The sequence below is a fragment of the Trypanosoma conorhini genome, assembly GCF_003719485.1.
Source record: "Trypanosoma conorhini strain 025E chromosome Unknown Tco_14.4_contig_00492, whole genome shotgun sequence".
In the NCBI taxonomy this organism is placed as follows: domain Eukaryota; phylum Euglenozoa; class Kinetoplastea; order Trypanosomatida; family Trypanosomatidae; genus Trypanosoma; species Trypanosoma conorhini.
In genome coordinates, this window is record NW_021704583.1 from 3960 (window position 1) to 14299 (window position 10340).

At 43.7% G+C, this 10340-nt stretch overlaps 7 protein-coding genes across 7 annotated transcripts, besides 8 other annotated features; 2 read left to right on the forward strand and 5 right to left on the reverse strand.

Moving 5' to 3' along the window:
- The first annotated feature begins 170 nt into the window (after positions 1–170).
- Positions 171–215: a microsatellite.
- A 522-nt stretch (positions 216–737) lies between these two features.
- Tco025E_06884 (putative NADH-cytochrome b5 reductase) lies at positions 738–1232 on the reverse strand (the record flags this gene model as incomplete). The annotated part of the gene is made up of 1 exon (XM_029373752.1): positions 738–1232. One exon carries the CDS (start codon positions 1230–1232, stop codon positions 738–740), a length of 495 nt encoding a protein of 164 aa, XP_029226117.1.
- Positions 1233–1240: 8 nt separating this feature from the next.
- Tco025E_06885 (putative NADH-cytochrome b5 reductase) lies at positions 1241–1651 on the reverse strand (the record flags this gene model as incomplete). Its single annotated transcript, XM_029373753.1, has 1 exon — positions 1241–1651. One exon carries the CDS (start codon positions 1649–1651, stop codon positions 1241–1243), a length of 411 nt encoding a protein of 136 aa, XP_029226118.1.
- A 16-nt stretch (positions 1652–1667) lies between these two features.
- Positions 1668–1708: a microsatellite.
- Positions 1709–1888: 180 nt separating this feature from the next.
- Positions 1889–1918: a sequence feature (A-rich).
- Positions 1919–1982: 64 nt separating this feature from the next.
- On the reverse strand, positions 1983–2723 carry Tco025E_06886 (NADH-cytochrome B5 reductase; the record flags this gene model as incomplete). Its single annotated transcript, XM_029373754.1, has 1 exon — positions 1983–2723. The coding sequence occupies one exon, from the start codon at positions 2721–2723 to the stop codon at positions 1983–1985; it is 741 nt and encodes a 246-aa protein (XP_029226119.1).
- Positions 2724–2893: 170 nt separating this feature from the next.
- Positions 2894–2934: a microsatellite.
- A 50-nt stretch (positions 2935–2984) lies between these two features.
- Positions 2985–3018: a sequence feature (GA-rich).
- Positions 3019–3049: 31 nt separating this feature from the next.
- Positions 3050–3078: a microsatellite.
- A 33-nt stretch (positions 3079–3111) lies between these two features.
- Positions 3112–5106, reverse strand: Tco025E_06887 (translation initiation factor 2D; the record flags this gene model as incomplete). The annotated part of the gene is made up of 1 exon (XM_029373755.1): positions 3112–5106. The coding sequence occupies one exon, from the start codon at positions 5104–5106 to the stop codon at positions 3112–3114; it is 1995 nt and encodes a 664-aa protein (XP_029226120.1).
- Positions 5107–5358: 252 nt separating this feature from the next.
- On the reverse strand, positions 5359–6285 carry Tco025E_06888 (uncharacterized protein; the record flags this gene model as incomplete). Its single annotated transcript, XM_029373756.1, has 1 exon — positions 5359–6285. One exon carries the CDS (start codon positions 6283–6285, stop codon positions 5359–5361), a length of 927 nt encoding a protein of 308 aa, XP_029226121.1.
- Positions 6286–6795: 510 nt separating this feature from the next.
- Positions 6796–6821: a microsatellite.
- Positions 6822–7159: 338 nt separating this feature from the next.
- Tco025E_06889 (uncharacterized protein) lies at positions 7160–7693 on the forward strand (the record flags this gene model as incomplete). The annotated part of the gene is made up of 1 exon (XM_029373757.1): positions 7160–7693. The coding sequence occupies one exon, from the start codon at positions 7160–7162 to the stop codon at positions 7691–7693; it is 534 nt and encodes a 177-aa protein (XP_029226122.1).
- A 61-nt stretch (positions 7694–7754) lies between these two features.
- Positions 7755–7793: a microsatellite.
- A 230-nt stretch (positions 7794–8023) lies between these two features.
- Tco025E_06890 (putative protein kinase) lies at positions 8024–9043 on the forward strand (the record flags this gene model as incomplete). Its single annotated transcript, XM_029373758.1, has 1 exon — positions 8024–9043. The coding sequence occupies one exon, from the start codon at positions 8024–8026 to the stop codon at positions 9041–9043; it is 1020 nt and encodes a 339-aa protein (XP_029226123.1).
- Positions 9044–10340: the final 1297 nt, after the last annotated feature.

Below are 10340 nucleotides of genomic sequence, written 5' to 3' on the forward strand. Positions count from 1 at the left end.
AACGCGAAGAGAAAAAGTAGGTGAACCGAGAAATAAATAGGAGGCTGATAAAAAACAAAACAAAAACGAAGGATTCTTCATATAAAGAAATCAGCCAGCCAAACAGACAAACAAAACGAACAAGCATGACCGCTAAAGGTGTCTTGCATTCACTTTTCTTCGTTTCAAGCATAAATTATATCTATATATATAGATATATAGATATAGATATATATGGCGTCACCTCCATTCGCACGTTCTCCTCAAGAACAAGGCAGCTGCACAAAAATAAAAAAATAAAAATTGCGAACAGCGAAACTTTGCGTAAAAGAGACATGACGGATTTTGGGCCCCATCACATGTCTAGTTTTGCTAGACTTCAGATATCACTTCCTCTCCCCCTTCACCATCTCCCAGATTTCTGATGCAAGGCTTTCAGTTCCCTTGCGGTAAGGAATTAATGATGAAACAAAACTTTCTTTTTTTCCCACTCTCTGTTTTTTTTTCCTTTTCCGTTTGTCTTCCTCTTTGATTGTAGATGAGAGGAAGCGAGGGGAGGCCACTCATTTTACTCAACTCATTTTTGCATGAAGAATATGTGTACATGCCCAGTGCTGCTTTTGATTCATCATAACAGCATGTAGTCTTACCTTTGCGATATATTTTTTTCATTTTTCAAGGGCCGGTGGTCGTCATCTTAGACGCTCCTAAGCCCCCCACCTTTCCCTATTATTAACACAGAGAACAACATAGGTGTCTCAAAACTTGTGAAGCATATCCGCAGTGAAGCCCAAGTCCTCCAAGTAACCAAGTAGGGCTCCCTGGCTGCGAACTTCCTTCATTCCGCACACAGCATTCATAAAACCGGAAGACCCAGACACAATCAACATATGCTTGCCATCTTTGTCGCGAGTTGGCATTGATTCCCGGATAACATCCCTGGAAATTATCCCCTTGTGCCCAGAAGAATTTGCCGGTGCCTCCGACGGTAAGTGAGATACGCAAAACTTTCTCGAGTTGTCATGCACCAATTGGTCCAGGGAATCCTTCGACAAAACGTCTTGCTCTGTCTTGTTACAACACAGCAAGACGAAACTTGTGGAGCTCGAAGCATCTGCAAACAGGCTACGAATGATTTGATGGGCGGGGGCAATACCAGTGCCACCAATCACAAGTCCCACGTTTGTATATATATTTTTTGTGCGAAAGCTCCATACTTTGCCAAGTCCCCTTGAAATCAACAAAGTAGGCATCTTTCATTTCATGCAAATGTGAAATATGTGCCCATTGTTGAGTTGGGATAACATTTGACCGAAATATGAAATGCACCCTTATCATAGCTCAAATCCAAAGGAGTATAAGGCCGGGTCACCTCCTCACCCTCCGTGTCAAAGGAGCGAAGAGTCACACAGGACGGAATCCCGAGAAACAACGGCATGTCCTTCTGGGGGAGGAGGAAGGTAAAAGGTTTCGTGTCACGGAACTCTGCCTCAGTGGACCCAAGCTGGAACGGACGAAACTCAGACTGTGAAAATGGTCTCTCTGTCGTCTGCATACCTGCCCGGGCGGCAAGAAGGCTGGTGTTGGGCAGTAAAAGTAAAAAATAGATGTGGCGGAAAAGGCTTTCATTGCTTTTCCTTTTTCCCCCATGTGCGTTTACTTTTCGTTTCATCCAAACAAGTCAATCGACACCCACACCCACACACACCAAAACAACAACAACAGCAACGAGGCACAAAAAAGAAACAATGCATCCACATACTGCCCAATAAAAATGTTTTATTCCTCAGTCTCACTACACCAACGTATTTGCCTTCTTCTCAGCCCGCTTGCAATAAGGAAGAAATATGCTCTTCAACAAAAAAAAAGTCACTATTGTAAAGGTGGGGTGGAGAGGACGCTTTGCTTCAACAAGAACAAAAAAAAAAGTAAAAAAAAAGACATTTACAAACTCAATTTAACCTTCTGAACCATCATGCCTCCTATGAGAGTAAATATGCAACTCAAAACTTGAAGACCATTTTCTGCATGTAACCAAGTTCCTTAAGCATTCCCTTCAGTTCGCCTTGAGAAGGTGGACTGGACTTAAAATCCTTGTCTCCTGAAACAGCTTCCATAAAAGCGGGAGGTCCGCACACAAGGATGATGGAATCAGCCGCACTGCTTGGTGGTGGCATAACGGATTTGATCATCTCCTTGTTTACGCATCCAACGCCTCCCATCCAATCCGAAGGGGCCTTGGCAAGAACATAGTACGGTGAAAAGAGCGGACACGTTTCCATAAGCTCATTGAGTTCATTCCCCAAAAGCACATCCTCCTTACGAGTATTAGCGTAAATGAGAGAGACAGCTGTCGTGTTCTTAGGCACACACAAGACGTTTCGAGCCACCTGATACATTGGGGTAATGCCTGTCCCCCCTGCAATCATGCCAATTTGTCGGTATTGGTTTGCCTTAATCGGAATCTTTACCCAGGGTCCTTTAAATTCCACAGTGTCACCCTTCTTCAAAGAAAATAGGTGGTTGCCCATCTTGGAATTATCGTAGCGTTTCACAACAAGTTCAAAATAGCCGCGTTGGTCACTTTTATTAATTGGAGTATAGGGACGAATAACTTCTTTTCCATCACTCCCAGTATACTTCGCCGTGATACAAGAGGAAACCTCCAGATTTAGGGGCATATCAGCTTCTGGAAGCGCAAAACGAAACACTCTTGTATTGTACGATTCATCATAAAAGTTCATCAGTGTAAATGGACGGAACTCTTTTGTGGAAAATGGACTCCTTGCAGGAGAACAGTTGACCTGTTCCCGGTTATGCCAACATGAAGAGGCAAATCCAGTGGCGACTGCGAACAAAGCTTTCATTTTCAGGATACCTTAAATTCTAAGGAGAGGAAAAAAAAAAATTGGAAAATAATAGAAATAGTAGTCGCAATAATAATAATAATAGTAACACGGGCATGAAAAGATCACTGATAGATGTGACAAGCATTCTCCTCAGGAAGAAAGGGGATAGAGGAAAGAGAGGGAGAGAGAGGAACATCTCAGTCCCGTCCTTGACACACGGTAACAACAAGAAGAACAATAACTACAAAAAGAGGCACCGGCAGAAGAGTCTAAACGTGCAACATTACTTCGCAGGAAAAATTAACGTATACTGTGGGAGACCAAATTCATCTCCCAAGACAACCTTAAGTTTAGCTACCCAATCCCCACCTAGATGAAGTTCTAATGGAATCTTGGTTCCTTGTTTAACTTTTGTCATCTCCTTGGATGGATCATATATGGTGCAGAGGGTGGAAAACTGGTGTTTCCATTGAGCTGCCACAGATGCCAAATCAAACCCATAAGCATCTAACCCTCTCACAATTGTCACAATTTTGTTTCCTTGTCGCTTTTCTATAAAAACTAAAATTTTTGGTAACTTGCCCCTTTTTGTAGACTTTGTGACAAATGATATAGACGTGGCAACACCATTAACAACTTGTTTCGTTTCCATCGCAATTTGATGTACAGGTGCAAACATACTCTCAAAAACGCGTTCTTCAACCTCAGTAATGCGCATCCATTTATTCGATTCGCTAGTAATAGGCGAAAGAATGTCTTTTAACAGAACAAGTGGAGGACCATTCGAGTCGACTTCGGTTTTCAAAAGACCTTTTGCCTTAACGTACTTACGGAGGTTATCACATAAATGTTTTCGAGAATATAATTCATCAATAAAATCGTTGTTATCCTCGTTATCTGCCAACAAAGAAGAAGTTTGAGGCTGGCTTTTCCCAAAGGATTTCTGCTCTAGATGGGCAGAGTAGAATCCTGTACATAGCATACGTATTAATTCCATAGCACCCCCATTTTTTGGAGAATATAATGTTTCAATGGATAGAATACGACGCTTAAATTCCCCTTTCGCACCATCTCGAAATACTTGCTGTTCAGCTTCCAAAGCTTCTTCCTCTTTTGCAGGCTCATGAATAGTCTGCAAAAACTCAGAATAATTTCTTCGATGCTGTCTTAGTAGTTCATTTGATTTGTTTATTCGGGTTATAAAATGATTTCCCTTTTTTTCCTCAGAAATAACAACCAGGTCAGTTCTCGTCAATAAATACGGGAGAAGCTTTTTATACGTTGTTCGTTTAAAATCAATTTGCATTTTGAGACCAGGGATTCTTGGGTAATTTGAAGTGAGTAAGGGTGAGAACTCCGTGAGGGGCATAGGAAGCATAGACTGAGAGAGAGCCCGAACGGTTTCGCAAAGCGCAAAATCAAGAAGACCATCCTGTGCTTCAAGCATTTTCAATGTGTTTTCGATTAAAATATCTCGTTTGGAAGACTCAGAATCTTTCAATGCTTCATCGAGTACAATTTCTGTTGTTTCCTGATTTTCTTTTGCTTCCAAAGCCTCATTCACAGTTTTTATTCCCGCCATGGCAACCTCAACAACTTCTTTGTCTCGAAATGTTGATGGAAGCACGGGATATAGTGAACCACAAAAGGCATTAAATGCAGCAAAGTAAGAATCCCATAAAAGGTCTTTATAACAGTGAAGTACATATACTCCTTTTCCACTCGTAGCCCCGTTTACAAGTCCTTCTGTAGATAAACCAATAGCATAGGGGCACGGTGTTCCTATAGAACAGATGAAAACTGTTTCTCCCACCTGTAAGATTTTATTATTTTCTCCACCAATACCCACGATACCGGGCATCATAAGATGTGCTCCAGAAAGAATATACTGCGATGTCGCACCCCTACACCAAACCTTTGGACCAAACACAGAGATCATCTCCATATCTTCATTCTTGTAGTGGTTCCTCAACAGCAAAAGAAAAAACAATGTAGGCGTCACCGACAACTCTTTTCTTGGAAACATTCCATCCAAAACACCGGGTAAGGAAGTAACAGAGAACAGCAACGGAATCCGGTTTACCACATAAAAGGCAGCTAAGCCCCCAGTTGAAAATTCCCATGTGATGCGAGTAATAGCATCATTCTTCTTCCAGAAGGATTCCAGGGAGTCCAAATGCTCGTTTCCCAACAAGGCAGCTGAACCATCTCTAAGCTTTTTTGACTCTTTCTTGCCCACAACCACCTGCTCCTTTATTGAGTGCTTTTTGTGAAACATTACAAACAAAGAGAAAAATCTATTGCAAAACAAAACAAAACAAAAGTATTAAACAAAAAGAAGAATTAAGCATGTATAAATATGTAAGCGCAGAGAGACGGCACACTATATTATGCACCTCAGCAAGCAAATTATACAAAACATTTTCAAAAGGAAACAAAATACTCATACATGAAAAAAAAAACTAGAATTTTCGGATTCAATTTCTCAACGACAACGATCAAGAAGAGAGCAATAAAAACAGAGTAAACACTATTTTCCTTTTGCCCTAGAAGCAAGTTTCTTTTTCGATATTCCCTTAGGTGGTTGAGGAAAGCGTTTTGCAAGAATGGTTTCCAAAATTGTAAAAAGTTCTTCGGGAATATCACAATTATGCCTAAGCCAAAGAGTATGAATCGTTTCATTGTAGGGTTCTGTACTTGCATTGGAGTTTCGCTTTCCTTGAGAAGCCTTCTCTACATTGTTTTCCGTGTTAACATCTCCGCTTAGATCCAAAGTCCGGCACGCCGAATGTTTCGCGGATGCACTCAAACTCGCTTCAGAATCGCATAAAGGTGGTGGTTCCTGTAGCAATATAGCTTCGCGAAGTGCTGGAGAAACACGATCCAATACTGGCTCTAGAGCAGCTATTAGCCTGTAAGCGCCGTAAAAAGTAATACGATTTGCGCGCAGATTGAGGGTTTTGATCTTTGCCGATTTTCGTAGAAAAGAGGCAATATCAATTGCCCCTTTATCGTGTATAATATTACATGACATGTGCAAAGTTTCTAAATTCTGGACACACTCTGCAGCTGCAGATGCACCTTTATCAGAAATGTAATTCCCATCCACATTGAGATGCTTTAGACATCGATTTCTTTTTAAGGAATTAAAAAATTCTGCAGCAGCTTCATCCTGCATGTCACACATTGATAAATCCAACGTCGTCACAGTGTTATTTAAAATTAGCTTTCTCCCAAGACTCATACATCTTTCTGGGCCAAGAAATGTGGAAGATAAACTTAATTTAATTCCCCACTGCGGAGGTGGATTCAAATAACGCTGTACCAGAATAGCTGCTTCTTCACTCGGCCTCAAGCGCCACATAAGGCAGCTCGGGGCATCCGGGTCCGGAGGAATAGTTGCGACCTCAATGGCTTCTACCGCCCGTCGGTAGGCAGTATCCGCGTCCTCGGCCATTCATCTAAAGCAGGAGAATGCAAAACTAAAAAAGCACACACGCACGCAGACAAGAGGAGGAGGAAGCAATCGTTCGATAAATTTGTAAGAGATGTAAAAAAAAAAAGGTCTTTTTTTGCGCAACAAAACAGGATAAACGCAAAAATAAAAAAACGGTAGAAAATAAACAAATCGAAGCGAAAATAAAAACAAGAATGCAAAAACAAAATCAGCGGCACGGGTTTCCGCCGCGCGACGGGGCCCGCGCAGGGCACCGCCAGCCAAGCAAGAACGTATGCAAAAGAGAAGGGCGGGGCCAGCCCCGCCGCGCGCGGCGAAGCAGGACATCGGCGGGCACCTGGAAGCTGCGAGCCCGGTCGACGCGGCGCCCGCGCGTGGCCAAACCGGCGCCTGCGAAAAAGGCGGGGCCGGGATACGTCCCGCCCGGATGGGGCGCGTTTTTTATTTATTCATTCATATCCCCCCTTTCGTTTCACCCCCAAATCCGCCGCCGCGGCGTTGCGTTCACCCTTATTATTATTATTGTTATTGTTATTCGCCGCCCGCGCTGCGTGTTGTATTTATTTATTTTTGGCGGGGGTTCGCTTGGGGTGCGGCCGCGTTGGGTGCCCTTTTAAGTTTAGATCTGGCGGTTGTGAAGATGGTGTGGGCATGTTCGTGCTTTTACGTAATCCCCAGCTTTTTTTTATGTATTTGATTGTGTACGTGTATGTGTAACTGACGCTTTTACGTTCTTTTGAAAGCATCACCAATATATATGTATATTTTTTACGAATGCTGCTTTTATGTATGCTTGCTTTCTCTTTTTTTTTGGCCTTTTTCGTCTGTAGCTGCCCTTGTTGAGAATAAGGCGATTGTCATGGAACCTCAACGGATGTTGCAACAGGAAGAGAGTGATTCCGCCCTGGCGAGGCAACTTCACGAGGAAATAAACGGCCCTGGGTTGAGTCAGCCTGCAGCAGGAAGTATTCCAAATGAGACATCAGCGGCGAAAAGCATAGCTTGCCCGGCATGCACTTTTGTCAATGTATTTACTGATATTTTACCAGGCCGCTCTTATACGTGTAAGCAATGCCTTACTGTGCTTCCTGATCCTACACCAAACGAAACTTGGAATGCGTCAAATAGTAAACAAGAGATGGTCCTGTGCGCTGCGTGCCGTTGCTTGAATCGAATTCCTTTGGGAAAATTCGATGCCATTGTTTGTGGTACCTGTTGTCACGAACTCAAAAGCAAGAAACCGGCGAGTGAGGTTCAACCTCCCCAAACGGTTCCTGCCTCCACAAGACCAATTCAGGTTCGCTGTGGAGAATGTAGTAGCATCAACGCATTGCAGGTTGGGAGGGACGTGACAAATGTGCGGTTTGAGTGTGGCTCCTGTCAAACAGTTAATGAAGTTTCGCTGTAGTAGGAGGAAAATGTTATGAATGTTAGTTTCGTTTCATTTTTGCTCTTGTTCCTGGACGGTGACACCCACCCACCCACCCACACACACGCACACACACACAGAGTGTTTGACAGTATACTTCTGCACTGTTGTGAGTCGTAAGGCAGAGTGACTTTTTAATGACAAAACTATTGAGTCTTTTTATTCGTTTCTGTTCTTTCTGTTTTTCATAGTTACATCAAACGAATACAAAAAGATAGTGATATATATATATATATGTTTGTTTTTGCCTTTGTTGCTTCTTTTGACCTTGTAGCAGCTGTGGAAAAAAAAAGCATATAAGGCACATTTATGGGGAGGGTGGGCGAATACGAACTGTTCGAAACCGTCGGCGCAGGTGCTTTCAGCAAGGTAAAACGGGTAATACATATTCCTACTGGTGCGTGTTTCGTGGCGAAAATTATACCCAAAAACAACCAACGAGTGGAGAATGATATTCGTGTGGAAATTTCGATTCTTAGAAGACTGAGGCATCGAAATATAGTTCAACTAGTGGAAATCTTGGAGAGTCCCAATAACTACTACATTATTCTTGAGCCTGTTCTTGGAGGAGATGTTTGTAACCTTATTTCCTCTCAAGATGGTGCCCTTGCGGAGGAAGTGGTAGCTGGATTATTTTTTCAACTGCTAGCTGGTGTTCGTGCCTGTCACCAAAATGGTGTGGCACATCGAGACTTAAAACCGGATAATCTCCTTTTAACAGAGGACAATGTGTTGAAAATATCCGATTTTGGACTAAGTCGATTACATAAGCAAAGTAATTTTCACGCGGAAATTGATGAGTATGCCCATACACTTACAGGAACTCTTGCTTATGTGGCACCGGAAGTTTTTGGCCGCACTTATGATGCTTTTAAGGCTGATATTTGGTCTATGGGATGTATTCTTTATGCGTTATTGACAAGTTGTTTTCCCTTTGGATATACGGCCGATGCACGGGAGCTGGAGGAACGTATTAAAATGGGACGCATTTGCACGATGCCAGAATCAGTGAGTGAAGAGGCAAGAAAGTTAACATTGTGGCTTATGTCACGCCGTCCGGAAGATAGACCCTCGTTGGACCAGGTGGCTTTGCATCCTTTTTTGAAGAGTCACATACCAATGAAACATGTTTTGGCGCTCACGAGGAACAAGCAGCGAAAACTCCTCGCAGCAAACCCTGACGATTTTAGTAGTGAGGTTCATGATGAAGAAAAACAAGACAAGGCAAAAGATTCCTATTTTTTGGATACCGAGGCATCTGGAAAGCGTGGTTTCAAACAACCCTCCGGTGTGCCCTCTAAAACGATGGAGATATCAAGAAGGAATTGAAGAATATGATTCCTTTCCCTAGCTGTAGTTTTTTTTGTCTCCTTCTTTTTTACTCTTCTTCTTTTTTATTGTCCTTGTTCCGTATTTATCTGAAGGCATACCTGGAGGTGCTAATAGCTTTTTTCCCTTTCATTGCGTATGCTCTGATGCCTTTGTTTCTCTGAAGACTGTAGCTTCATTTGTTCATCGTTGGTTTGTATCATCTTAGATCACTGAGGTTCAAATTCTAGAATGATAAAAAATGAGTGTGGCTTGTTTTATTGGACGTTGTTAGCACACTTCTGAGAACGAACGAAAGAACAAGATTGTTGCTATTATTCTTACGCCTACTATTGCATTGAGTACTATCATTAATACCCTTATTGCTGACACCACCGTTACGCTTATTCTTTATTATACAGCTTTTACTCCTTATCTGTGTCGGTTTAGTGTTTCCCCTCCCAACCACCCCCATTTTTTTCTTTTTTTTCTGCACGTTTCTGACTGAGCATCAGAAAAATTTGCCCTTTTTGATGCTTGGAACTGGCCCTTTTGCAGTCTACGTAATCCTCCTTTGCAGTGTGGGTGATAGTGTTTTGCTTTTGTTTTCTTTCCCTCCGAGCTATTTGAATTATTTTGCTTACCCCCACGCCAGCCACTTGCCTAGAAAATGCCCCTTCCCACCAAGTGGGGGAGCCAAGAAAAAAAAAAGACTTTGATGATAACGGAAGTAGGGCGGTATATGGCGCAAATATACACTCTGTCACGCAGCCACACAGAACGAAAGCTGTGGCTTGCCACCTCTTGGGCTAGCCGCTGGCAGCGCCGAGCAAACTTCGTGGAGGCGGGCCCGGCCCCCCACGCCGCGCGCCCCCGGCTGGCATTGGCGGTGCCCTGGCGACAACTTTGGCGCGACACGCGCTGAGTGGCGAGCTCACGTTTGCTCTCGCAATGAAAACCCAAACGTTGCACATCGACAATCGCCTCTAGGCGACTCAGCGGAGAAGTAGTCGTCGTTGGGCGCTTTGCGATTCCCCGGTCACCGTGGCTCCGTTGCCTTCACGGAAACGTTAACGGCGCGGTCTCGAAGAGTCGATGCGTCCCAATCGTTTTCCGCGCACGGCGCGCTCTTCCTTCCCGACGCCCTTTCTCTCCGCCGAGGAGGGGCCCGAACTGTGGGGGGCCGGGGCTCCCTGCGAAGGTTGCGTCCCGCACCTCTTCTTGCGACCACGGTCCGGCCACGCGCAGAAGAGCCGCGCCTCAATTAATAGCGTTGCTTGCGATTTGCCGTCGTCGCGCCTTTGCTGGACATATGGGA